The sequence below is a fragment of the Phoenix dactylifera genome, chromosome 6, assembly GCF_051530095.1.
Source record: "Phoenix dactylifera cultivar Ajwa chromosome 6, Ajwa_hap1_PhDact_Kaust_v1.1, whole genome shotgun sequence".
Lineage (NCBI taxonomy): Eukaryota > Viridiplantae > Streptophyta > Magnoliopsida > Arecales > Arecaceae > Phoenix > Phoenix dactylifera.
In genome coordinates, this window is record NC_143195.1 from 37777608 (window position 1) to 37805073 (window position 27466).

General features: G+C 39.0%; 3 protein-coding genes and 1 long non-coding RNA gene across 7 annotated transcripts; 2 read left to right on the forward strand and 2 right to left on the reverse strand.

Moving 5' to 3' along the window:
- Positions 1-760: 760 nt before the first annotated feature.
- Positions 761-5651, reverse strand: LOC103703919 (long-chain-alcohol oxidase FAO2-like). 3 transcript variants are annotated; one of them, XM_008786981.6, is made up of 4 exons: positions 5410-5651; positions 5031-5289; positions 4182-4454; positions 761-2686 (listed from the first exon to the last, which is right to left on the reverse strand). In XM_008786981.6, the coding sequence occupies exons 2-4, from the start codon at positions 5280-5282 to the stop codon at positions 935-937; spliced, it is 2277 nt and encodes a 758-aa protein (XP_008785203.4). In that variant the 5' UTR covers positions 5283-5289; positions 5410-5651; the 3' UTR covers positions 761-934. The 3 variants fall into 3 exon arrangements, with proteins under 3 accessions (XP_008785203.4, XP_088580226.2, XP_088580227.2); XM_088724100.2 differs by lacking the exon at positions 5410-5651 and having other exon boundaries at positions 5031-5365; XM_088724101.2 differs by lacking the exon at positions 5410-5651 and having other exon boundaries at positions 4935-5257.
- LOC113462528 (uncharacterized) lies at positions 2684-4739 on the forward strand. The gene is made up of 2 exons (XR_003385005.4): positions 2684-2832; positions 3941-4739. It is a non-coding gene; the product is annotated as an uncharacterized LOC113462528 (long non-coding RNA).
- An 874-nt stretch (positions 5652-6525) lies between the features above and the next one.
- On the reverse strand, positions 6526-13979 carry LFR (ARM repeat superfamily protein). Of its 2 annotated transcripts, none has more exons than XM_008786982.5 (8): positions 13677-13979; positions 12210-12379; positions 11612-11754; positions 11261-11508; positions 7776-7881; positions 7544-7682; positions 7146-7273; positions 6526-7065 (listed from the first exon to the last, which is right to left on the reverse strand). In XM_008786982.5, the coding sequence occupies exons 1-8, from the start codon at positions 13849-13851 to the stop codon at positions 6810-6812; spliced, it is 1365 nt and encodes a 454-aa protein (XP_008785204.1). In that variant the 5' UTR covers positions 13852-13979; the 3' UTR covers positions 6526-6809. The 2 variants fall into 2 exon arrangements, with proteins under 2 accessions (XP_008785204.1, XP_088580228.1); XM_088724102.1 differs by lacking the exon at positions 13677-13979 and adding an exon at positions 13461-13529.
- Positions 13980-15278: 1299 nt separating this feature from the next.
- LOC103703921 (uncharacterized protein At1g03900-like) lies at positions 15279-25746 on the forward strand. Its single transcript, XM_008786984.4, has 4 exons — positions 15279-15665; positions 15787-16299; positions 24471-24749; positions 25347-25746. The coding sequence occupies exons 2-4, from the start codon at positions 15814-15816 to the stop codon at positions 25410-25412; spliced, it is 831 nt and encodes a 276-aa protein (XP_008785206.4). The 5' UTR covers positions 15279-15665; positions 15787-15813; the 3' UTR covers positions 25413-25746.
- The last annotated feature ends 1720 nt before the right edge of the window (positions 25747-27466 follow it).

Genomic DNA, 27466 nt, shown 5'->3' on the forward strand with positions numbered 1-27466 from the left:
ATTATTATTACTATTATTTTGGCTACAGCGGCTAATTTATAAATTACGAATGCATCTAATAAATTTAGAAAACAAAATATTGCCGAGCGTCTGAGGTAGCTCTCCATCTTCAGCACATGGGCGGCTACCTAATCACGCTTCTCAGCAGCCCGAAGTAGATGGGCAGCGGGCGCCAGAAAGATTGGTTTAAATGATTTGTGTGCACTTGGTGCTCAAGACAAACGGTCGTTTCTATTCACGTGAGAGGTGACAGAACACCATTACTTGGTGCTCAAGACAAACGGTCGGTTCTACTCACGTGAGAGGTGACAGAACGCCATTAGAGGCCTCGGAAAAAAATAAAAAAAAAAACGTCCACGCGCGTGCGGCCTCATCGTTGTTGAGTTCTCACGTTTGCGAGCGTACACTTCTACTTCGGCATGAGAGATAACGCATGCAAATGTTTAGGTGAAACTTTGACAGAATGGATGGAGCTACAAGATCTTATAAGTGGAATGAGGGTTTTACACAGTATCAAATATCAAAGACAATGGCTGCAAAATGAAAATCTAAGCTTTTCTCTCTCTCTCTCTCTCTCTCTCTCTTCTTGCAACTTAAAATCTCAAGTAGCTGTTTTAAATTTCACTCTACAACCTTCATCTTTGAATCCGGTACTTGATGATCCAAAATCTTCTCGTGCCACCTTATTGGTATTATAACACCAGCTTAGTATATTTGAATATTTTTTGAGAAAAGTAAAAAAAAAAAAAAAAACTGAACATTTCAACCCAACTTCTTCCAAGTTCAATATTCTGGAGGGTAACATGCTTTACCTTGAATTGTAAACAAGAGATAATAGTCATGATATTTTTTTAAACTTACAATAAGCAGATTGGCACTGTCATCACTATAGTAAATGCTGCGGTCTCAACTTACACTAGTAATTACTTCTCTCTCATTGAGGCCCTCTGCCGAGGGATTCTGCTATCCCTTTGGAAAGGCAGTAGGCGACGGACTGGATGGTAATCATAGGATTAATCCCAAGGGCAGTCGGCAGCACACTCCCATCACACACAAAGAGCCCCTGTGCCTCCCAACTCTCCCCTCTCTCATCCACCCCACCCTCTTCCTCGCTCACTCCCATCCTACAGCTCCCCATTTGATGAGCAGAGCCATAGATGGTCCACAATTCACTCCGAGACCTCGGACCCCCCACCGCCGTAATCCCATCCAAGAACTCCTCCAAGTCCTCCTCCTTGATACCCTTGCATTTGATCCTCTGGCCGTCGCTCCGGTGAGTCCCCACTTCCACCGCACCCGCCGCCGCCAAAATCCGCAGCGCCCTCCGCAGCCCCTCCCTCATATTCTCCCTATCCAAACCATCGAATCGGTATCTCACAATCCCCTCCTCCCCCTCCACCGTCCCCGAGCCGCGATCTCGCACCAACGCAAAGAGATGCGCCGTCCGGCTGTATCTCGCCATCCTCTCCTTCATGTCCCGTCCCGACACCCAGGGGACCAGCGTCGCAAAGGCGGCAGGACCCAGCGCAGGCGTCTCGATGATCGCCCGCAAGCTCGCATCCGAATCCTCCTGCGCTCTCACTTCGTGCAGCGACGTGATGATCCCTCCCTCGAAAGCCCTGCCCCGGAGGTCCGACACCGAATCCGGGAAGTAACCCCATGCAAGAGCTGCCGGGTGGAGGCGGAGGTTCCTGCCTATGTTCGGATTTGCCAGCCCGCTGGCGATCATCAGCGGCGGCGTCAAGAGAGAACCGCACGCTGAGATGGTCACTTTAGCTTCGATTTCTAGCTTCTTCGTGACCTTGTGGCTCGAAGATCTGGCAATCAGTCCCACGCACTTCTTCCTTTTCTTCTCCCCCGGCTCGTTCTCTACGAATACGAATCTCTCGGCCTTGCATCCCGTTAAGATCGCCGCGCCGCAATCGACGGCATCCACCAGCCACGTTGCATCGGTCCCACGCTTATCTCCTGCTCGGCAGCCGTAACAGCAGCTGCCGCAGAAATGGCTTTCCGAAGAATTTCTCGGCACGGAGTCTACTCGAAGACCGAGATTCTGACAGCCTTTGCGGAGAACCTTGTTCTGAAATCCTTCTTCGCTGCAGCTCTCGGTGACTCCGAGTCTTCTACAGATCGCGTCCATTGCTGAGAGATAGTCCGTGCTCGTGAAGAGAGGAAGCTGACGCTCTTCCGCCCATTCCCTGAGGACATGGTCTGGTGTCTTGATGCAAGCCGCCCAGTTCACAGCAGAACCACCCCCGACGGTGGATCCAGCCAGGAGCATCACCTTCCCGTCGACGGTGCTATGAATTCCTCCAGACTCGTACAGTTCGTACATGGATGGGGCTTCAATGGAGGTGTAGTCTTCCGACGTGAAGTAGTTGCCTTTCTCGATGACTATAACCTTGCGGCCCGCGCTCGCAAGAACTGCAGCGGCAACTCCGCCGCCGCAGCCGGAGCCAACGATGGCCACGTCGCATCTAATTCTGTAGATGTTTTGCATGGGGTCTTGGGAGACTGTCAGGCCTTTCTTGGTGAGTGATTCGAGAAGGGATGCATCGGTTTGATCCATGGTTTCTATGATCCCCTTCTCAAGAGGCCTCTCTGTTTGAGATTTTCGCGGCTTTTCTTCAGTTGGTAAGCTATATCCAATTGCATTCCATGACAGGTTCTCAGAGTTTTCGTTAGTCTGGAGGGAAGAAAAAGAAACACCGCCATGTAGAGAAGAATTTCTGCTGAAGAATAATTAAATACAAAAAAAGACTCCGCTAATTAAGAGTTTTAGCTGCAATTCTTCAGTTACTGCAGTCGATCATAAATAAGACGACGAAACCAGTAAGTGTGATAGCTATTGCTTCTCCTGACTAGCTTTCAACCATAGTTTCTACGCCTGGGCAAAGTGTTAGTACGCATCTATTTCGTCTGAATGATATAATTAGTTCTCTTTCCAGTTCATTGCTTTATAGATTCGACTTTCTTATCAATAAACTCACTCTGAAGGAGGCAAAATGGAAGGGATCTTTTCTAATTGGGTAAGCACATAAATCATACCAATTGTAAGGAAGCAGTGGTTCGATATTTTGGTTTTCTCATACGTAAGCTGCAACAGAATAAAAAGTTGACACAATCTACAACATCAGAGAAATGGGATAAACAGCTCTTCAGGAATCAGAGGTATCACCCATGTTCGCATGGTTGAAGAAGTAATGTGTAGGTAGGTTCCTATCAATCTATATCAAGCATCAAGAGAAAATGGTAATTAACAAAGATAACGTAACATATAATATCAAAAACAGTTAGGCAGTCATGTCATGATCTTATCAGCAGGCAGAAAATATAAATAAAATAAATTAAAGATATGTGACCACTGTACTGCGATTGATTGCTTTGGTTAGAATGATGCATAAATAATTCAAATCATCAGTGTGAAGCCAGGATGGACAACTGGCTACTGTTTGGATTTTTCTGTTAGAAGATAGGGACTTCTTTTTGAGCGGCATCTCCTGATTGGGGTGTGGGCTTGCATACACTTTGGACATAACTTCATGACAATGATCTATTGGCAGTAATCTTTTGTACATTCTCAAATATAAATATATGATGACTACCTCATGATATAGGTAGAAAAGGTTCTCCACAAGTTTATCCTGCATGCAAATTTGTGCCAATCTGTTGAATTATTTAGAAGAACTTCATCCTTTCATCCTCTGAATTTATTTCAATTCTGAAAGGGAACATGTTTTTTTTTTTTGATAGTTTCTAGCATTACTAGAACCCAATATATGAGTTATTTGAAAATCTCTGTGATCTTACCAAACTGCATATTTCAAATCATATTTCTAGATCAAAATAGATACTTCTGTTTTGCTTTCTTTTGTTTTTTTTTTCTTTTTTACTGCTAAAGTTTTAGCATATTTATTCAAATATATTTTTATTAATTCAGGTTAGTTTGCGTTCGCTGATTGCATTCTTGAACCCTGACTTGGTCAATGTTTTATTGAGAAGGCATATGAAAGAAGGGAGGAACTTCAGAAGATAATATCATTCCTAGAACATAGAAGAAAAGACAAAATAACACAACTTCAAAGTCCAAGGTCAAATGAGCCGGCATTTTAATTTCAAAGACTAACAGAGCTCTTTCTTCAGAAGGGAAAACAAAGTTAAAGGAGCTCTAGGAAGTTTACCATTGAATAAAAGATGTGGAAGCAGAAGACCTTGACCATCACAAAAACCATCCTCAGAGGAATAAAAAAATTTTCCTTGTTCCATCTCTTAAGAACCTCTTCCCTCTTCTCCACAGGCATGTCCGAGAACTTGTTGATGAATGGGAATCCCCCACGGAGGCTCAGGGGCCCACAGAGGACAAGCGTGCCCAGCTTGGTAGCAAGGAGCCATAGAACCAATTTGACCAAAAGAACAGCCTCTCTCAGGCCTCTCTTGACCAATAACTCTGCAACCTGTTTTTTTTTCCCTCAATAAGAGCTCTGATATAAACAAGAAGCAAAGGCCAAAACAAATAGATAATGATGTACTGCAAACAGAAACAGCTAACGAGACAATGCACCCGGCCATGGCTTCAAAATCTATTAGCATCGCTTAATATTCTATGCTAAAATTGCGTATGGACATCTTTGCGAAGAAATGCGCAAGGGCATGCGGCCATTAACCAGTAAGTAGTATACTAATCAATGCAGAAGAGTTTAACATCATGTTGTTAAAAAAGAAAAGAAAATAAAATCTCATAGAAAGGAGAAGAAAGAGAAGAAGAAGAAGAAGAAGCGTAATAGATCAATTTACAGAACAGAGAAACAGACATACCAAGTCATTCACTAGGTATTCAAGGAGAAACATGAGGCGTAACCCAAAAAATTAATAAATAAATAAGTAGTAGTAACACAAAAGCATTGATGGAGGTTGGAGGAAAGAAAATAGTGCACCTCTTAAGAGCCCAATCAATCAATATAAATGGCAATCAAAATAACCACCCAAAAAGCAGCAGCCTGAAAGAAGTGCAGGGAGAACAAAGGAAGCACCTCATCTGGTACTGGGGACTCGGCCCCGGAAGCCAGGTAGAAGGCCTGGAGGCTCTTGGTGGGTGGGTCCTCCTTGCCACTGCTGACGTGGAGCTCTTCCATTGGGAGGGAGGGTATGAGAGCCTCGCACATGGCAGCCAGTGATTGAATCTGGGAGGGAGAGAATCCATGGCTGTAGCCTCCTTCCTCCCTCCTCCTCCTCCCTCCTCTCAGCCGTGGGTGCCCTCGCCTCCTCTCCTCTCCTCCTTCCATATATATCCTGGTGGGAAAGAAGAAGGAAAGATTATGAGGGGAGTTGGTCCTTTGAGACGGGCGCAGGGTGTATATATATATATGTACACAGAATTCGGAGCTGGTGAAAAAGCTGAGAGGCAGGTACCGGAGGCCTTGAAGGTGTCGTCTTGTGCTTGGAATTTTCAAACAGAAGCATGAAGGGAAAGTTGAAACACCGCTCAAGTACGGCAGAGACTGGAAAGAACGACACCAGCATGTCACATGCTTCCCATATGGATCGGGACTGGGACTTATTTTACGGTGTTCTTAAACTTTATTTCTCGTCGTCGTCCATGTGCGTCCTGCACGGCCACAGTATTAACAACTCGTTTGGGGCGAAATGTGGCCAACGAAAAAAAATAAAAAATATATATTTATACTGAATTGAGAGGTTGTGAAGTGGTATTAGGTCTAGATCGATTTCTAACAGCGGTAAGCCGTTAACAGGAAAAAAAAAAAAAAAAACAAAAATACCAGCTGATAGAGATGGCACAACTCTTTCTTTCTTCGCCAGTGCCATCCCCGCTTCCTCCTTTTCGGCCTAATCCGCCATTTTATCTGCTTCTATTTTAGGCATCTAGGTATCTTTTTTTTTGCCTAATCCATTATACATCTAGATAAGAATTATCAGTCCTTTGTTCTATTCAAATCCTTATTAAATATCTATCCAAACCTCTCTCACAGTTGAAATTCAATCCGATTTCTACCTATTATTATAATATTAAAATCAGATTGGATACCAAAAAAATAAATAAATTTAGGATTAAATTTGCTCTGACAAAAAGGCAAAATAAACGACAGCTGTATAAATTTTTTTCTTTTTGACACACTTTAATGTTCAAAAAAAGAATTCGCAGAATTTGCACAGGTTATGTCCAAGAGTGCAGGGGGCTGAGAGAGTTGGGCATAAAACGATAGAGCAATTTGAGTTGTAAAGGAAGGAACATACATGCTAAATCTAAGAAATCCATATGAAGTCGGCAAAGTCCATGACTTACAGCCAAATTCATTGTAGTTGAGTTCAAGTAAGAACTCAACGTGAGTCAACAATTCACAACACCAACCAAATAGTGAGGGAGAAGGCTTGATGTGATCTGTCAGACATGGTCCCCGTCCTAGAGGGAAGCTGAAGTGGCACATCGAACCAACCATCTCCAAAGAAATAAATTTTACTTACAAAGTATTTGGAAAATCCTGATAGGTGCTGATGGTCCACCCCAACTGCGCGAGGAACTCAACTTGATCATTCAGTTTTAGTCTTCTCTAAAATGCAATAGTGCAGTTCTCAATACAAGCAAAATTACAACATTTGTAGAATGAGCGACTTCACTATAGATCAATATGACTCGTCATATTATGCATACAGCTTATAACTCATTCTCTTATGACCTAATTTTTGGTTCAGATAGAAATACTCTTGGTGTACATCAATAACTACAATATATTCCAATAAGAAACAGTTCATACATATGTCAAAGCCAACTGCATTGCATTTTGGGTATCGTCTCACATACCCCAAACACCTCGAGCTGTTGTTACTTTATTGTTTGGCCTTGAAGTTAGCTCATACAATATCCGTGCAAAGGTATCAGAATGTCTTCCATCTGACATGAGGATCTCTGCAAAGGTACTTTCATGGGCAAGGAGCATAGCCCTGTTCTGAGGCTCAGAGACCAGGCTCTCCAATATCATTGCTGCTTTCCTGCAGACCTCAGGCACAGGATGTGGAGCCCTGACTACCTTAAAGAGTCTATCAACAGCCCTAAATCAAATGAAACATACGTGAGAACACTGTCAATACCACTTCTATAAGCCATAATTGATTAAAATGGAGGCATTTACCATCGTTCACTGGCAAGCTTCAGCCTGCAATCCATATTCACTTCTGTAAGGTTATAAAGTGCTCCGACTGCAGCCGCCTGTGCATCTACAGCTGGTAGGCTCAGAAGATCAACTAGTCGCTTGTATATCTACAGTCCAAACAGATAATATACTTTAATGGATGCAATACCCCAAAAATTTAGTCCAATGAGTGCATGTATGTACACCCCACCTATTTATTGCATTATGTTGAAGAGTTATGGGAAGTATGATGGTCGATCCACATCATATGGAACCTAAATGAACCATAGGACCGACCCAAACACACTCTGCCTTTCAAGTCCCTCTAGAATCAAGGGATTCTCTCATACACTCAGCAATTAATAAAATACACGCATACTTCAGAACTGGATACTGACCTGTGGTGCTGATGGAAGAAGAAATGGTTCATTATCAGGATTTATTATCAGGCGCCCCAGCAATTCAGCAGCTGCACAGTGCCATGCTTTGACTGAAGATCCCAGCATCCCCATGATGGCTTGAACTGCACGTTTCTCGCTAGTTTCATACAGCCAGAATCAGAATAGGTGGACCCAGCACCAAGATATAATTGAAAAGGAAGAGGGCATCTTTGAGATAAAGCTATCTCACGTCATTTTGATATATGATGGTTTGGATGAACTGAAAATCCGCAGATCCAGCAGTGGTGCTAAATTGACAACTGTCTCAAGTGCATTAGTTATGAGCTCCTCATCTTCTGTTCAATTAAAACAAGCAGGATGATGTCAGTGCATGATGCTTAAACAACAGCTAATGGGAAGTGTTTGTGCAGATAGCAACATTTGAGCCACACAATCCTCCCTCGCTCTTTAGCTAACCAATAAATCTTATTTCACTAACTAGGGTTGCATTTTGGACTCGTTTGGTGTGCGGAGAAAGAAAAGGAGAAAGTGTAATCAACGGGAAAACAAAGAAATGCCCCTTGTTTAATTGGAGTTTTCAAATAAGAGAGATGAGAAAGTAGCATTTTCATGAGAATAAGATTTTCATATTTTATGGAAAAGAAAAACGTATGAGGGGCATGGGAAATCTACTTTCTTACTAGTTAGGAATTGGGGTCTCTTTTTTTCCAAAAATACTCTTAAGCCATCAAAATCTATGGGTAAGATTTTTTCCTTTATTAAAGATATAATAGATATTTTATAAAAACATAAGCCACTTTGAAATATGCCACTCTTCCATGATCAACCAAACATGCCAAAACTATTTTTCCAGGCATCATATTTGCAAAAATCATCTTTTCAAGAAAAACATTCTAGTAATAGAAATTCTTCCCACGAACCAAATGAGTCCTTTGTCACTAGTCTCTCCCTCCACCAAAATCACCAAACTTTATAAAGTTGCTTTGGTCACTTAATCCCCTATTATTTTTATCTATCTCAGGTTGAGTGGAATTTGCAAATACCAATGACCTCTATAATCCCTCCAATAAATTATTACATCATTGAGGCGCAATGAAGCCCCTTATGACATTTATTCAACTAGGCAAACTCTTATCCTCTACTTAATCTGGCCATTAAATTACTTATAATTAAGCCCATAAGGAATGCCTAATTACTTGTCAAAATTACATTGTTTCTGCTCAAGATTGTGCATAGTGTATATTATTTGACTTGTACAATTTTTGTTAAACAAGTAACATGAGGCTCCAATCAGAAGCGATGGCCACAAAATATCCTACTGTGATCAACTTAATATCTTGATCACAAATATGTGACAAAGTGCGTTTTTAAGCTGACCAAAATGATCTAACATAGTTACAAAACCTGCAAGGTTATGCAGTTCAGAACATCAGCCAAAAAAAAAAAAGGGTTACATGTACATATGAATATGGTATAACCAAAAATACTAAATGGGCCTTTTATAAAACTAGGATGGATAGGGAAAGGATTGAGATTATTCAAGGAAGCATAAAAGTTCAACTAACACAATACAAGTGGTGGATAATGAAGTGAGATGTATGGGAATGTGCAATGAAAATCTTAGAAGGCCCTTAGTCAAGAGGGGTTCATATTTGTATTTTAGGATAAAAAACAAGTAAAGAAAAACCTAACTTAATGAGCATTGTAACATAAAAGTTGGAAATGCTTAAAAGTGAATGGATAGTAAATAGTATTAAATCATCGCAAACAGACTCAAGAACCTAAAATCATGTGACTAGTATATCCTAGCATGCCCATCTCTTGCTCTTGTTATGAATGGAAACACAAATGCTGAGGGCATGTTGAAGTTTCATTTAGCTTATCATGATAATTTGGTGACGTTTTGCTACCAATCTAACCTTTCTAATTTATATGACCAAAATCATTGAATGCTGTATAGCCTATATCCATCTTATCTTGTATTTTAATATGAGATGAAAAACATGTAGGAAATCATTGAATCAGTAGATATCCTTGCCGTGTAATCAAAGTCAAGCATCATATGGAGGTTTGAGAAGTTCTGACAGTTTAAGTGTTCATTTTATATATTTGACTTCTGCATTTCAATCACAGCAGATGTAGGATTCGTTCTACCTTTCTTCTTCTTCCAAACAACTAATGAAATCACAAACCAACCTTTTATTTGCATGAAATTATCAAAGGTGTGCGACTTCTTATTATCTGACAACTGCTAAACTGCTTGATGAGGTAGACATACCATTTTCAAGAGTTCTTTACCCCTAAGAACATGATAATCGGAGAAAAACATGCTGAGTCAAAATCCCACCATTTTTTTCCACATTAGGGCCGAGTTATTTAGGATAATCAATGCCTGTATTAATTCTTGGCATACCTTCACTCAACATTTATGGCATTTTGAAGACAGCCTCTCCATCATGATCCACATCTAGAGCTAGCCTACATCAAGTTGTTGCTATGTTTTGCTGTCAGTCCTTAATTATCATATCAATTGATCAGAGTTCGCCTTAGCTGTTATTTTTTACTTAACTGTCCATCCAGATTTTTATGAAGCCTTAACAACGCCAATCAGCAAGGAATGCAATAGCTTAGCAACTCTCTGATACAGATGCTAATCAGTTGCTGCTCGTGAAAAGAATATTGAGTTACAAGCAAAGAACTTTTTCTTTTTGGGTTCTATTGTATTTGGAAATTTATCTCTTCCATAAATCTGGACAAGAAGATATCTAATGTTTTAGTTGGAAAGATCAAAAGCAGATCAGTAGAATGGTAAGGATGTCAATGGCAAAACCATGGGCCTAGTGCTATATTGTTTGGGCTGGGTCATCAGGTCGAGCGTATTGGCTAGTTGATTTCTACAAAGAAGTCCAATAATGCTGTTTACAGCGAAGAGTGGAACTTGTAATATCAGTTCGTAGCTTATTCCACATGAACTGCCTATTGTCAATTTGCTTGAGACCTATGGACATAAGAAAAGTTAAAGATGGCATTTTCCCTTGTGCTAAGGAGGGCATTTTGGTTTGTTGCAGGACAAAAAGTGAGGTTGTAAAAACAGCAATAGAGTGAGCTGGACAGGCAGTTGATTGAAGTCTAGAATCATTCAAAATGGCTCATTGCTGCTGCACCCTACTTACAGATCCATGGCTTTTGCACGGGAGCTGATGTACCAAGATTTGCAAGTTACAGGAAAACCACGGTTCATAGCTCCTAGCTTCATATTTCTTGCTGAAAAGAAGATTGTCTTTGTCATAGCTCCTAGCTCCAAGATTTTCTTCCTAATGTTTATATTATTGCCTCAAAATGGTATTATTGTTAGCTCTGATACTTCAGATGCATTTTAAAAGCAAACACATTTAGAAGTTACACATCATTGATGAATGTAACCTTGCAGCACAGCACGATCCGTGCAATGAAATACTACCCTCCATACTCAAAGAAGGCCAAAGCATCTTGTTGCCATGCTTATGTCATATACTATAAACTTCAACATATTATAATAAGCCTCCGTAAACAGTATGCATATATAAATTACCATCAACAGAAAAGTGGATGGAAACATGCACAATTGAAAACAAAGGGAAGAGAACAGAAAGCAGCATCTGATAAAGATCTTGACAGGTAAAAGCAAGCAAACAAATAAGAAATCAGATATTAAATAAATCATTTTTTGCCCACCTGTGTTGTGATCTTCTATGCATTGAAATACCGTTTCCAAGCAATGTCTATGTTGAGCCATAATAACCTCATTATCTGGCATGAAAGAGAAGTTGCGGATGATATTAGATGCAGCGACGGCACATTGTTGTTTTTCTGCCCGTCCTTCTTCATCCAGATTGAATAAGCCATCCTCATCAAACCACCATTCCACAGACCGCTGCTTTTTGCGACTAGAAGCCTCTGTGTTGGACAAACCAGTTCCAGGACTGCCATTAAAATAATCCAATTTTGAGCTTATAAATAACTGACATAAATTAAGGGTGTCTAATGATGATATGTTAGAATGCAAAGAGAGGCAACATAACATACCCTGCTTGCGATAGGGCATCAGTACAGCCCAATGCTTCATACTCATTCCCAAAACCTGTAACCATAGAATTTGCTCCTAAAGTTCTTACCCTTGCTGGCTTTGTAAAATCCCTAGGAATCGCTATATCGCGCCAATCATCAATCTGCGACATGAAATCAATTGACATGATCACATTTCTCTAAATGCATTCAAAAGTGACAGAGGTATACAAGAGATCTATGAAGAAAATTTAAATAGAACTTAAAGCTCTGGCAATTTTTTCTAATGATATTTAACCCATATACAAAGACACAAAATATATTTTAACTACTCAAAGAGGGAGAATTCTAAAGCACTTGTCAAAATGTAAGAACCATATGCAGATCAGAACTGGCAAGACTTATCGGTAAATTAGGCTAATCCCGACATTTCTGTCAAATGAAAACTACCATGTCGCTTTAGCTAAGGAAGCGGCTAATAGTCGACAAATTGTCCAATACTTGTAATGGGAATTAAAGCTCCTGAGTGCACAGTGCAGCAAATGCATCAAGAGGAATTAAATAACTCCAAAAGGTTGGGTAAAATAGAGAAGATAAACAAAAGAATAACAGCACCTACAACTTGAAGGAGAGCATCTAGTAGTCCAGGTATCCTAGCAAGAGGTGTTGCATCTCTACGCAGGTCATCCTTCTCTTTAAAAGAGAGCAACGTAAGAGCATTCAAAGCCCATGTCAGCTCACTCTTTAATCCGCTTTGCAAAGCTAGAACAATCCTCTTATTGTTTTGATCTGTGGAAAAGTAAACAGGCACAGTAATCAACAAGTGAGTCAGAAGCTAACATGTATTAATTCCACTTCCATTCAGTATAGAGGTTATTCAGCTGAATGCATAACATTGCATAAGACTCACTATACATGCAACAACCATCTCATATACAATAACATGAGATATTCCAGAGATAGAGAAGAAAATGAGAGAAAAAATGTACCGTCCCTTCATCAAGAAGACATGAGGCAAAACTAACCAAGATAAAAAGGGAATGGTACAGTCCAACTACAAGACCCACAGTTTTCATTCGATGAAGACTAAAATAGAAAAGGAAAAAACTACAGCATTGATTTACCCTACAGCCTACAGACCTAAGTCAATAAAGCTCGATAGGGCTTTTTTCTCACTTCCCGTTTCCAGACAAATCAAGCCAAAAGTGCTGTAACTTGAGAAAGTGCAAACTCCTAGAGTTTGATTAACCACTAGAAACCTGCAGCCCATGTATTAATAACCACCATCGGTGAGCACCATGAAGTAACCTCCCAACGTTATTAGACAAAGTTACTTCTCAGAGAATAAAAGCCTCTACACATACCCTACTTTCCCATCCCACTTCAGCCACTTTTATTTAGTCAACTAACAAAACAAAAAAAAAACTTATAGATTATAGTTATCTTGCATCTCTATTCCAGTAAAAAATTCCAAAGGAAATAATTGAAGTGTAGTTCAAGACATCCATATGGGAGAAGACACAAATTTGCAGAAATGTCTCAGTGTTGTCTTCTTAGTGCCGTGTGCCTGTACATGGATTTCACTTCCAGGAAACCCACTTTCGTTACTTCTTGCAATGACATCAAACAAAAAATACCTAAAATAAAGTAGAACACTGCGTTCACTTCCAAATTTAACACAATCAACGACTACGATTTCCACCTAAACACATGAAAAAGTAACGCAATCCACAATAAGATAAGTCATATAATAATCCCCCACTCTCGTCTTCACAGCACAAAACATCCCCAAATTTTACAAGGGAGTCCCATAAGCTCTAAATTTCATTCCACCTTCAGAGAGAGAGAAAGAGAGAGAGATAATAAACACCTGGCATTAGTCGAGTCACAATGTGTTGGAATGGCAAAAGCTCAGTAACTCAAAGTGCTGGTAGTTATAAAATTTGATTGCAGAAAAATGCAAACAACGACAAGAAAAGAGATGAGCAAAACAAAAGCAAAAATCAACACCCAGCTCTCCTATTCGAACAACAAAAGAGGGGAGATAAGAAAGAGAGAGGGACAGAAGATGCAACGAGCGGCTGACCGGCGAAGGAGGCGGGGACTTGGATAGAAGGGCCGAGGAGCGACGCTGGAGCAGCTGAATCGCCGCCGGCCAAGGCGGAAGAAGCGGCGCCTCCAGTGGTGCTTCCGAACGGGCGGCCGCGCTTCGCCGGCGTAGGGTTGGAGCCCCCAGCCTTGCCGGGCTCCCTCTTCTGCATCTCTCCGCTCTCTCCTCCGACCTCGAGAAGTTCAATTTGGGGGAGCAGGGACCGGGAAGCGTGCCCCTAGGGCTTCAGTAAATGGCTTAGGTATGGGTTCGATCCGCTATGTATCTGACTCCAATATAAACCCGTTTATTTGTATCCGAACCGAGTCTTTATGAGCAAGGTATGGTTTGGGTCCGAGAGGCGCTTTGAGACTGACGGTGATCTGGGGGCCCACGCGTGAGATCCCCGATCAGTGCCGCCCAAACATGTCCCCTGACTTTGACCTTGCACCAAAAGATTGCGTCTATTTTAATCTTAGATAATGATATAGATTAAGAAGGTCGCCAAAACGATTTTACCCTTGCATCCGTTTACAAAATGGTCTAAATAAATTTGTGTGTCGCTTAACTTAACTCAATCTTGGGCACGAGGATAAATTCATCTAAAATTGTCTAAATACATGTAATGCTGCAAAATAAAATAAATCTAATATTTTCTAGCAAGATTAGTACTAAATATTTTTTCGAGAATTATTTTAATAAATCAGTTTTTAGTAGAAATGTATAAGTAAAAAAATATAAATAAAATAATAAAAGAAATGAAATGAGAGGTCTTGGACAAAGGTGAATGAATGTTATCATTACATGCTGGAGTGATAAAATGATTCACTGTGGATACAATGAGCCTAGTCATCAGCTATACTTCCCTATATGTATGTTAATAGTAAATAATGCTTTTAGTTTCTATCAAGATGACAGAAAGATGTTTGATGAAGTTCTAAGAAACCATCATTGTACAAGCAAAATATTATTAAGAGTTGTATCTTCTATGGTTTGGAATTCTAATCAACATTATCATCAAGTTGGTTTCACTTGAAAAGATGTTTGGTATTTTCATTTTATTTAACTTTAAAATGCATCAATATTACTATCAAAACTGTTGCAAGGCAAGATAATGGAAGCAACGAAATCACAATATAATTGACAAAAATTAATTACATAACATATCCTGATGCCCATTAGCATGGAAATACCATATATTTGTTTTGAGAACAAAAAGGAATCCCAAATGTAGCATCGATATATGATTCAAATAGAGTCATAATCAAAACCTAAAAAAAAAAAAAAATCGTCAGAAGTTCAGAAAGAATTAAAACAGCAAAACGAAGATACCATAAAAAAGAAAAAGAAATTGTTGATATATTTAACTATTTTTTATGCAAAACAAGTATATAAAGAACAAATATTTTGAAAGGCCTGGTAAGTTTCAAAAAGAATATTATGAGGAGTATGTTACATCTAATATGGGAGCCTATTTTCTTTGATTATTCAGTAAGGAGCGATTTGAGAGATTTTTAATTTCCCCGGTTGTTGCGTGTTACCTTTTTCAGTACAGACGACGGCTGACGATGAAGCGGGCACATAACGGCTGTTATTTCCACTATAACATAACATGAAATAACGGTTACGGCGGAGATCGGCGATATTGAGACCTCGGAACCGACTCGTAATTTCAGGCGGTTCCCACTTCGTTCTCCGCCACCCCCGACCCCCGCCGCTCCGATGTCACGTCTCCTGTAACTTTTCACCGGCCAAAAGCCTTCAAATCCCTCACGAGCTCAACAGCAGCAAGAAGCCCTCTTCACCACCCCCGGATCCCTCACGAGCTCCACAGCAACTCTTAATTCTTGCACGGATCATCTGTCAATTCTTCCCTTGACCTCCTTCTTCCGGGAAATCCCACACAAATCTCCTCCAAGATTCTCTTCTTTATCCCAAGACACCGTTGAAATCTTGCCAAATTCGGAAAGAAACCTCCAAATTTCAGTAAGATTCGATGTTCCATCCGTCCAGTTCTTGAAAGAAAACCCGAATGCGTTCCATCATGTTTCTTTTTGGAAGAACAGAAGTAAAGCTAATCTTTTCTTGTTTTCTCTTGCGATTCAAGGCGCGGGACTTGGATCTGTAATCGACGATGTCGTCGTTTGAGGAGGAGGAGGCGTTCGAGCACACGCTGTTGGTGGTGCGGGAGGTGTCGGTGTACAAGATCCCGCCCCGGAGCACGAGCGGCGGGTACAAGTGCGGTGAGTGGCTCCAGTCCGACAAGATCTGGTCGGGCCGCCTCCGAGTGGTGTCTTGCCGTGAGCGCTGCGAGATCCGGCTCGAGGACCCCAACTCTGGCGAGCTCTTCGCCGCCTGCTTCGTCCACCCCGGCCAGCGCGAGAACTCGGTCGAGACCGTGCTCGACTCCTCCCGCTACTTCGTGCTCAAGATCGAGGATGGGCGGGGTAAGCACGCGTTTATTGGCCTCGGCTTCAATGAGCGCAACGAGGCTTTCGACTTCAATGTGGCGCTGTCCGACCACGAGAAGTATGTGAGGAGGGAGCATGAGAAGGAGACGGGCGAGGAGAACGAGGAAAGTCACATTGATATCCATCCTGCAGTGAATCATCGGCTAAAGGTATCTAAGTAGAATTGTTTATCGATTCATCAGACATTATCACATTGATCTTGTTGATCTGCAGCTCATTGGTAAATGGCGGCAGTGTTTGTTCTCTGTCTCAGTGTCTGCCCCGATTCTCTTGTTGTTTTATTGTCATAAACTGGCGTAGAGCTTTTAAAGTATTGATTTTTACAATAGAACAATAAATATACTCTTGGGGCGTTAAATTTAATAAGAGAAATACTGCATGGTCATTACTTTGATGATGCATTTGACAGAACTATCTTGCCTTAGCAAATTAATTTTGCATGGTGCATAGTAACTGTAGGTCAAATTGTTTATCCTTATTGTTTTTTAAAGTCTATGTGAGAGAACAATTTTTTTTATTAGTTTGGTAGAATTTGAAGTCAGGTCATTAGGATTTTAGCTTTGCAGTTCACTTTGTATCACCTTATACTTGTTGCTAATGATTCCTGTTGATCTGCAGTTTGTTTAGTTACCTTAGTACTAGGTTATGTTAGGGATTGAGTTCAGCTACACCAATGTGTGGACCTTATCAAGATTTTTAGCCTCCTATTGGTTTTAATGATGTGATGATTTGACCCTTTGTATGTACTTACCAGACTGTCACATGGTGGTTCGTCTGTCATCTTTACTCCCTTAATTTGCTTGTAGTTGTATGCCATGTTCTGAAATCGATTATATAGATGGTAGGTAGTCATTGAATGTACACAATTTTTTATTTTTTGTTCTCTTTTAAATTTGTTTTCCAAGAATCACCTTTCCTGCTGCAACATCTGCATCTAGTCATATTCACTCATGTGCTTCATTGATGTAGGTTTTACTTGATAAAAAGAATCTGCCAGGTTGAAATCATGAACAATCATTAACTCCTTCATTATTCCATCTATTAGGCATATGAAGTCAAATGATATACAATTCTATCTTAAATTTAGTTTACTTTGAACTAACCACTGTTGGATGCAACTGCCTTGACAATCATGCATTGGTCTCTTCTTTGGTAAATATAGCTGGCTGTTGCTGAACTTCAGTGATTGGATCTTGTGGTAGCTAGAAAAGTTCTCGTGGATTGATATTTCTCTAGTACTTTCCTTCATCAGTTTTGTTGCCAAATTGTGGGTCATATCTCCAATTTCTCTTGTGATTCCACCGATATCATTGTGTCATCATTTTCCTGGTGAATGCAGCCTGAAGCACATTCCTGCAAGCATCTCTTTCTGTTCTAGCCCTCAATAAAGCCACGACTATAATAGGAAGACTGAGCTTCATGCCTCAAAGTGAGGTTGTCGACCACTCTTGATTGTACATAGCATGCTATCAATATCACCATCATCCTGATCTCTGCCTAGACAGTTATATAATGAGTTGATTTTGTCCTAATTCACTATAATTTAAAGTGGGATCTCCTGTGAGTTTTTCTCTGCAAAAATACAGGGCTAGTTCAGTTTTCCTTGTAAATCAAGTTAGGTTCCTTTATATATATATATATATATATATATATATATATATATATATATATATATATGTATGTATGTATGTATGTATGTATGTATTGTTTCCCTTTTTGTGCCTCCAAATAATCTCTCCATCTTTTATTAAGTATTTCTGCTTAGGTTGTTGATTTCAATTGTCAGTTGAATTTTGAAACATTTCAAATTTTGCTCTATTCCGTTGGAATGATAATCTTTGTCTAATTTCCCCTTATCTTTTGATCTGCTTAGACTTATTTCACCTCACATTTATTATTTGTTCTCACTTTTTGGCCTTTTTGAGTATTGGAAGGTTCCTTTGTCCACCTTGTTCACAAATTATAGTACTGGCATTTAATATTCTTATTTAAATGCTTTGATTTGACCTTTTGTTTGGCCCATTTGACAGTATTGCATCTTACAATTATCTCTATGTCATATCCTATAAACATTCTAGTGGACATATTTGAATTATTGGTTTGTCAATATTTAGACCCATCATACCATGCCTGACATGTCACACCATCTTATCGGTTCTATTTTGAAGGCCCTCTCCACTTTAAACTCTAATTTTATTCGACTGATATCAATTATTGAGTTTGCTCGTATTTGATGAAACTGATGGGGCCATCCTTCATTTAGACATCAACTTTTAGGTAGTCAGACGACCATGAACTTACCTAGATATATGTGCTATTGCATCACGCTCATATGCATCGACTTTTTTTGTGATCTTTAGGATGCTTAGCAGGCAAAGCAAATAGATCAATAAGTCTTCCATTTTGATGTATAATGTGCAAGCTGCAACCTCTAAGCCGGATACATGCTCTGTTCAATCCGTAGAGTGCAAGCATTTTAGGAATAAAAGGTAGCTTAAATTGTTCTTAATGCAACTTAAACCTTGAGTTTAAGCCACTAAGGAGGCAGGTTGCTTCAACAAGTGTCCCTACCTTAAGTTTGCTATCTTCAAAACAAATTTTGAGGAGATCCAGCTATGTACTATAGTATACTGTCACACTTCCACTTCTGACTTTGATATTGTGTTAGCTGCTGCTCCTTGCTCGTGTTTTAGTTTTGGGATGTCCTTTTCACTATCCCATAGGGTGCCTTTACTTTAAATACCTGGGTATTATAAAGAAACTTGTGGGACATGGATAAAGAAGCATCCCCGCACTTGGAAATTCACCATCTTTCTTGCTTTTAAAACAATCTCCTAAGCTGTAGTTCTCTTGCTATAGAGCTCACTTTTGGCTAGTATCATGAGCATTTTAAAGGGGCCATTACCTAGTTATGGTCATGGCAATCCAGGATCCTAGGAAGGACAAACCTAACCTTTGGCATTTTTGTACAAAATGGCTGCCTCAGGACTTGAACCTGCACCATTGTGCTTGTCAAATCAAGCCTCTTATAATTACATCAAGCAATGACCCCTAAAACAACACAAAACAAAACTCTTGATATGTCTCTAGTGGCTCTTATGATGATTCTTTTGCATGCCTACTGCTGCTTTTAGCGTCGCCTTGACCTCCTACCAGCTGAAATTCAAGGGCATTTTTCATGCCACAAGATTTATGAGTTGCCAATTTTTGTATGTTATGTTCTTGTATTACCTTGAAAGATCCACTCTTCCAGTAAGTCTTTCTTGCCTATTTTTGGGCCTGGATCCATCACATTCTCTTCACGTCTTGGTGGCTTCCTTGCACTTCCTCATGTTTTGGTTTAAAGTTTAAACATTGATACTAGTGATGACCCATTCATGGTACTTTACAGTTACTAGCTGGTCTATTGTGAATAGGTTTGGATGCTCTAACAGAATAAATATAAGTAAACAATAAAAAAAAGTGAAAATTGAAATACAAACATAGCCAGAGATATTAAACCTTATGTCTGATGTTTCTTTCTTTTATAATTTACTTATTCAGAAACTTGCAAGTCTAGTGTCACATCATCACTAATATAGGAATTGTTTTCTGATTCTAGCAATTAAGAAGTATATACATGTATGGAGGTATCCTTCTTTTTCTCCTTTTTCCTTTTTTCCCCTTCTATTTTTTCTCCTTATCAGGTTTTCATTGTGATATAAGAAACCCATATATTTCCCCAAAAGTCATATACAACTTCTAACATTGCACTAAATTCAAATGGGGCACTTAGATGAGTCTTAAGTGCTTAAGATTCCCAAATAAGCTTAAATATTGGCTTGAACTGATTGATATTACCGGTTCACTGGCCAGCTCAATTGGAACAGGCTGGTAAAGATTGGTTATCCGCGTACGTTAGAAAAAAAAGGATTTGGTGTCCTCATGAACTGGCCAAATACTAGTTAACAAGAAAGTACCGGTTCTATTAGTCGATGTTGGTACAAGCCAACTATTATGAACTAATAACAATTGATATTTGATTCTCTCTCTCTCTCTCTCTCTCTCTCATTTTCCTCCTTTAGTTATGAACTTGGTGTGTGTTAGCTAGCTTACCTTAACCATAACCATCCAAGCTAAGTATTCATGGTTAGTCTTATGTATGTTCAGCTAGCTTGTTCATTCTATTAGGTTGAGAATCAATCAAACTCTTATTATATAGGTTCCTTTAGTGAATGTTGTTTTCCTTCTGAGGGTGTTTTTTTTTCCTTTTCTACAATTTTACTTATTTATTGGTTGAAAAAGAAATATAAAAGAAGATTAAAATGAGAAAGAGATATGGTATAAAAGTATTTTAGGAATGTATCATATATTCGGTTTCTGTGGATATAGGCAGAGAGAGCGAAATGAGGCCACAATCTATCAATAGAATTGGAGCCCAAATCTACTAGTTAAAAGTACATGGTGGGCCATCTAAACCGAGGAGCTACATTGTTATATTCTACAATATATGATTAAAAATCAGAAGAAAAAATGTTTTATGTTTTCTTACTTGAGAATTAAATGGACTAAGGTTTGAAAACTTAGCTTTGCTTTCAGTTTTGGCTAGGCCCGTGGAGTTTCGGTTTTGGTAGTCATAGCAATTTTAGAAGTTTTGCTCCAACTATTTCAAAAAAAAATCAGAAAAGTTCAAAAAAACAACAACAAAAGACCAAGAAAAGTGATTGCATAATGTTTTGGAGATTTGTGCTATATAGGTCCTTTATTTGTGCAATTTTGACAGGCTTGAGTTGAAGTTTAATGTTGCATATAAGTGAAATTCATGAAATATGTTGATATATTGTACTTAAATATATATATTATATAATTTACTTATTAAATTCTAACTATCAGAAAATTTATTATATCCTGCACTTATTTTGCTTTTTAGTGCTTAGCACATTCCAATATTTTTGCCTTTTATTGGTAGAACTCATAATTGAATTTAGGCATTTCTTAATCATATAATTGAGGTTAAGAGGTTATTTAGTCAAATGTATGTAGCTATGAAATATTATATTTTACAGAATACATGTAATTCTTGTAAAATTTATTGTATTTAATTGTTCGTAGTGCTTTTTGTAAACTCAACCCATCATGGGTTATTTTTATTATCTATCCCCTATTTCAACTCAAGAAAAAACTATTGAGAATTAGAAGTACATTGGCATGTTCTTAAACAAATAAGAAATGATCATAATATGATAGCAAGCACCAAGACAATGACTTAAAAAGCATCTATGCCTAGTTTGATCTGTTTTAGTGGAAACCTACTGAAACCACCAAAATAGAGTGAAATTGGTCATACCTGAACCTGGGGCCAGTTTCAATTCAACTTTGGCCAAAAAGGATTTGATCTCAACCGAACCTTGAAACCTTGGTATGGATACATAATGGGTTGTAGAGTTGTGGTGCTAGTTTTATGGTGAATATATGAGCAGTGTTGTCGAAGGCGTATCTAAGGCACAAGGTGCACCAAGGCATCATTTTCATACAAGGTTGGCGGAACTGTCCGGGACGGTTCCGGCCGTTCTGAGCCATAATGGTGGCTCACCGGTATAGTTCCGGAAACGAAAACAAGACCCATTACCAAAGCCGTAGAAGGAGAAGGAAAGAGAGAGAGAGAGAGAGCAGGGGAGGGAGAGAGGGAGAGGTCGGGATGCCAGCCCCCCACGGCGTCCGCCAGCCTCCCTCCCTCTTTCTCTCCTACGGTACCTTGCCCTCGTTGGTACAGGCCCGGCATGGCCTGTACCAATTTGTGCCCCCAGAGAACCAGTACGGTCCCCAGTATCGGTTCCTCCAACCTTGTATTCATGCTTTGAATGCCTTAAGGCAAGGCGACTTCATTAAGGCACTAAAAAAACACACCTTTTCTGCACCTACTAGAAAAGCCCCAAATGGAAAAGCATGCCTTTGCTATATTTAATCCCAACCATCCATTAAATCATGCTGATTGAGATTTTGGGGATTAAGTGGCCGAAAGAAAGCCAGGGAAAAAAATCTATCATAGAAAAGAGATAGATGCAGACAGATCTAGGGTTTCAAGCAGGGCACTAGCTGTTTTTCTTCCATCTGGTAAGTCCCTTGTTCTTCATCTTCTTCTTCGCATCTTCCTTTCTTCTATCCTTTTGTTTTCCTTTGGAATATGGCCTGGACTTTGTCCACCAGAAACAGGGCATGGAATAGAGACCAGGCTTTTGCTTCTGTGTTTCTGCCATCAGAAATAGAAAATAGGGCATACCACCTCTATTTTTCTTCTTCTTATTGTTCCTGTTCTTCTTCTTCTATTTCCATCAGAAATAGATCTCATCTTTGTTACTTTTTAGTTAGATTGATATGCTTTGTATTAGAAATTTGAATTTTTATGCTTTTTATATTTTTAGTTGTGTTGATATACATTTGTGCCTCACTTGACCTAGGCACACATGTTGCTTTGCATCTTGAACCTAGACTCCAAGAGACCTTGGCGCCTTAGCACACCTTGAGCCTTTGACAACTTTGTATGCAAGTTAATGGTCCACATCATTGATTGTGACCTTTGCATCCTAGGACACTATTTGGGATTGGCTTTGTGTCTATGAAACATGGACATTAATGCAACAAGAGAGGGATATGTCATCGTATCAAATCGTGGAAAATAAGATGTGGTATGGCTAGGAAATGACAACTTTTCCGTACATATGTACGAAAGCATTCATAAAGCATGGTGGGTGATTGTGATAATATAGTATACGGTTAGGTCAACCTCGAACAGGATTGATGCATCGATCAAAGTGCTGGTCAGCATGCATGATAAGACATGATGCATGATGTCCGAGTGCCTTAGCAGCATTCAACATTTGAAACGTACTGACTACATGTTAGTGCTTGACATGCAATAGTGTGAGTGCATGAAAAGGAAATGGCAAGTACAACAAGGTACGATGCCTGTGCCAAGCTACCATGCCATTGGGACATTATGCCTGAGCCCATGGTCCATACTCCATAGTCCTTATAGTAACATCAACTTCCACAAATTCTATGTACAAAGTCAGTATTCAGAACATATTGGTTATAGCTGTGCATGCAATTTGAAGTATCCGTGTATTGTAATTTGTTTTCCTTATTTATCATCCAGTCCTTTTAAGTACCAGCTTTGGTATCATTGCTAGCTTTTGTAAATCCATTCTTATAAGTTCCATCTATGTTGCCATCAGTTCTTGCTTTTGTTCTTCTTAGTTTCAAGCATAACTCCTTATATGGGCCTCTTTTGATCTTTCGCGCACTTGCACACAACTTCTCTTATTTCTCCATTACTTTTTTTGTCGTATTGGTCCCAACTCCTATGCCACCTTCAATATGTTGCCCCTTAATCATTTCATATGATGTTACACTAAATTTGCATTTATTTGATATGGCTTCTTATTTGCTTATGCTTTTAAGTTCCATACACTCTATGTCCTGCCTGTCATAAATGTCTATCAGTCAGAAAGCTGGCTCAGCCATTCATACCTTAATTATTTTGGCATCTTCGTAGTTGAATTATTTTAGCAAACCTTTAAATAGTACTCATGATGGAATGAATTTCTTTTTTTTGGCTAATCATGTCTATAAGTGAAGGTCTGATTCAAGCGAGAAATGCTAATGTATGCATATCGACTAATAAATATACAGCGTATTTATGTGAACCACCCAATGCACGAGGCTCCCACCATTATAGGGTCTGGGAAGGGTCAAATGTCTGCAAACTTATCCCTGCATGTAGAGAGGCTGTTTCCATATTTTGAATCCGTGACCTCGTGGAGCAACATTACTGCTGTGTGAAGGCTCACCCTCTCCCCTTCTGTGATGAACTGTTATTTAATATCTTGCAATAAGCATTTAAAAGAAGATTGTTGCATCTAGCCAGCAGCCAAAGAAAAAGGCACCTTCTGGATAGTATCTTAAGAAACTAATATTCGAACTTATCATAAACATAAAGGTGCTTCTGTTTTTGTGATTTCTGTTGGTTCCGTTCTACTTATCATAAACATAAAGGTGCTTTTGCTTATCGTATCTTATTTTTGATAATGGTATTCTTAGTTGTGGTTGCAAGCAATATATGACTTTTCAGTACCAAAACCATGCTCCCAGGAAGCATGATATTGTAACTCCCTTTTCATTCGTCTCCTTTTGCTTAGCATAACCATGAAGTTGGTTTTATGCCGTCCTTGCAGTCAGTCGACCATTATTTATTATGGAATGCATATAACGTTAGCTGTTTCCTGTATTTCTGGTGTTATGATTCTTTTCTTCCCCCTCGCATGAGGGATTCTAAGTTTAGGAAGGAGAAACCATCCGTATAAATGTGAAGAACAAGCCATCTAGTGGAAGTGGCATGCTTTCAGCTGCTGGCCTATCGGGAGGAGCTTCTGGCAAAGAAAAGGCAAGCGCACTTCTTGCACCACCGCCTGGTGGATCTGGGAAGATCAGGTCTCCTCTTCCACCCCCACCTAATGACCGTGCAGTTGCTAGGATGACAGGTCACAACGCCGGATTTAAAGCTCCTGGAGATTCAGAAAGGTGTCCTGCCGATCCTTTTGCAGATCTTTCTGCAATTGAGGTATGTTTCTATCCTCTGCGTGTATGTGTAAGTTTTCCTGTTTTTTCATTTCCGCACTGACAAGCATACACATCTATGACACTGGTGGAATGCACATGAAACTGAACTGTAACATGTGGAGAAGTAATAATGCACAACCATATGTTGTTAGGTAATAGTTTGGATGTTTGGACGTGAAAGACCAAGTCCCATTTGGTTTTGACACGTTTTTGCATTAGCATGCATTCTTTACAAAACCTGGTTTTCAGGACCTTCACTAGGGTGTTTTTGCCTGTAAGGACCTTCACTAATTAACAGATCTTGGGATACCTCAGGACTTGGCTTCCTGATAACTCGATTATTCCCCTTCCCCACCCCTTTGGATTGGTGTTTGCTTGACTACTTGGTGGTGCAAACTAGTCTTTGAAGAGAATTTTATTTCCAAGTGAATTGTTCTATGGACATTTTTCTCACTAATTGCCGAGAAACATCACTTCTAGCAGTTTTTTGTTAAATCTCTAGCATCATTGCAATTGTCTGTCAACTCATCCATGAATAGGGCATGTTTCAATGTTTTTCTCTTCTTATACTTGTGATTCTATCATTTTGGATTCGCAGAGAAGCCTACCCTCAAGTGGGTCTGGATCAGCAAAGAGCACCGCATCTGGTTGGGCAGCATTTTGAGTTCGCAGGAGTATTCATTGGACAGTCTTCTCTCAAATGTGAGAGAAGACGCGTTGTGAGGGAACAGAGTGCAAGCGCTTGTGCTCTTTTTTTTTTCGGAAAAAAAAACAGATAGTATATTGGTGGAATTGCATTCCTCAGTATACTTAAATAATTTTTACAAAATATATTACTTTTTTGAAGCGACAGGAATTGGAAACTAAAGATATATGATGTAAATAATTTTCGTGACTATGAAAACATATCTTGTTTATGTCCATGTGAACAGTGACTTACCTTCGTAAGTCATATTACTATTTTGAAGTCATTTTGTATTGGTTTAGATTTGCCCGAACGGATTCGCCACCATAATTATAATCGAAAATCCTCATTAGATCTTGCAATATGTTATCGTCATAGTTTAGATTTTTTTTTTCTTTTCTTTTCGTTTTCTTTCTTCTTCTTTTTTTTCTCCTTTGTGAAGAGTTCAGTTTCTATTTATCAGTTGTCTCTTTTGATATGGTTAAAATTTCAGTTGTTTCAAAATACCAGTATATATGCATGCAATGATTTCAAGAGTGGAATCGAGTGATAAATTCTGAAGGTCAGATTGAATCAGGTTGACCCATATATTGAATCACAGAACATAGTATTCTTTTTTGGAAATAATTTAAAAATATAAGAAAATGAGAGAAAAAAGTTGTAACTTCAATGATGAGAACAAAATGTTCTTGCATGTAAAAATAACCGATCTACCATATATCCTGAACGAAACAGACATATGTAATCAATAGTCAATGTACTTACCAACCACCATACAAGTCTGGGATATCCTAATTTGGCTGTCGAAAAATAAATATAATAGGCCCATAGAATAAGCTAGTGATGTCTGATGTGAGGTCATCCCGTCCTCTGCCTTGATTTCAGCTAGGAGAGCTCGCAAAGGCCTTGCATTGTCTTGAAGCTTTGTCTAGAAGATCGCATTTATACAAAACTTGCACTAATCCTTGCATTTATTTTCTCTCCTCTTTATGAGCAATAATCCTTGCGAACAAAAGCTCAAAGGATTTTAGAGAAAATTTTTAAAAACAAAAGAGTTTCATGGTGCATTTTGTTAAGTCTAAGTTTCTTGGATTTTTGAAAACAAAAATAGAAAACAAGGGCCCTTATTTTTCCACTCCAGACCGTTTGTCATACACGACGGATATTTTGATGCATGTCTGTCATTACCGTGGTCCTTGGTCATTATATGACTATTTTGATTTTTTTTTTTTTTTTTTTTTTGCTAGAGGACTATTTTGAATGTTCGCATGCACTTCGTTTCTCTAGTATCAACCTTTGTTTGGTGGATAAACAAAGAGGAAGAAATACGAAGTAATAAAAAACAAAAAACAATGCATATGCCCTTAGATTGCAAAACATCGATGCAATTTCACATTTAGAAGTCAATGATTATCGATATTAGATCCGCCAAAAGTGGGACTCACCTATCTCTTAGTCGAACAATAATACAACACTTGGCCTTAAAAAACAAAAAAGAAAAAAACAACATGGTGCAAATCAATTCTTGATAATATACATTTTATCGAAACGAATTTAATAGTTTCAATTTATCTGGAATATTTGGCTCCAAGTCTTGAATTTAATTCTTGGAATTTTGAAATGTGGTTGTTTACTTGCTTTGCTAACTATCTTAACATGCAGCTATTCTATCATACTGCTTTGTTGATTGCCACGTAACTTTTGCATCTTATCTATTGCAAATTATACATTAAATTCAGTAATAAAATTCCTTGTATAAGAGTAAGAATGATATATTCTACTACAAAGTAAATAAACTAGCAACATTGTTCATGAAGAAAGATAAATTCATCCAAGGTTGGTTATAGGAAACAGTTGAAGCAGTAATTACCATCTTTCTAAATATAAAACAAATTTTAGAGAATTCATATTTTATAATTATCTATTCCAGAGAAACTAGCAGAAAACTAAACAATGAATTAGATTTATTGAATTTTTAAATTTTACCGTTCTCCGATGCATCACAAAATCTGAAAATCACTGCGCTCCATAAT

Coding starts and splice junctions, on each gene's coding strand:
- LFR (XM_008786982.5), bottom strand. CDS start 13,851: ATGCAGAAGAGGGAGCCCGGCAAGGCTGGGGGCTCCAACCCTACGCCG. Junction 12,380..13,676: donor AGTCCCCGCCTCCTTCGCCG/GTCAGCCGCTCG, acceptor ACTTTTCCACAG/ATCAAAACAATAAGAGGATT. Junction 7,882..11,260: donor CATAGAAGATCACAACACAG/GTGGGCAAAAAA, acceptor TTAATTGAACAG/AAGATGAGGAGCTCATAACT.
- LOC103703919 (XM_008786981.6), bottom strand. CDS start 5,282: ATGGAAGGAGGAGAGGAGAGGAGGCGAGGGCACCCACGGCTGAGAGGA. Junction 4,455..5,030: donor AGTCCCCAGTACCAGATGAG/GTGCTTCCTTTG, acceptor AAAAAAAAACAG/GTTGCAGAGTTATTGGTCAA. Junction 2,687..4,181: donor TCCACATCTTTTATTCAATG/GTAAACTTCCTA, acceptor TCTTCCCTCCAG/ACTAACGAAAACTCTGAGAA.
- LOC103703921 (XM_008786984.4), top strand. CDS start 15,814: ATGTCGTCGTTTGAGGAGGAGGAGGCGTTCGAGCACACGCTGTTGGTG. Junction 16,300..24,470: donor CAGTGAATCATCGGCTAAAG/GTATCTAAGTAG, acceptor TTCTAAGTTTAG/GAAGGAGAAACCATCCGTAT. Junction 24,750..25,346: donor CAGATCTTTCTGCAATTGAG/GTATGTTTCTAT, acceptor TTGGATTCGCAG/AGAAGCCTACCCTCAAGTGG.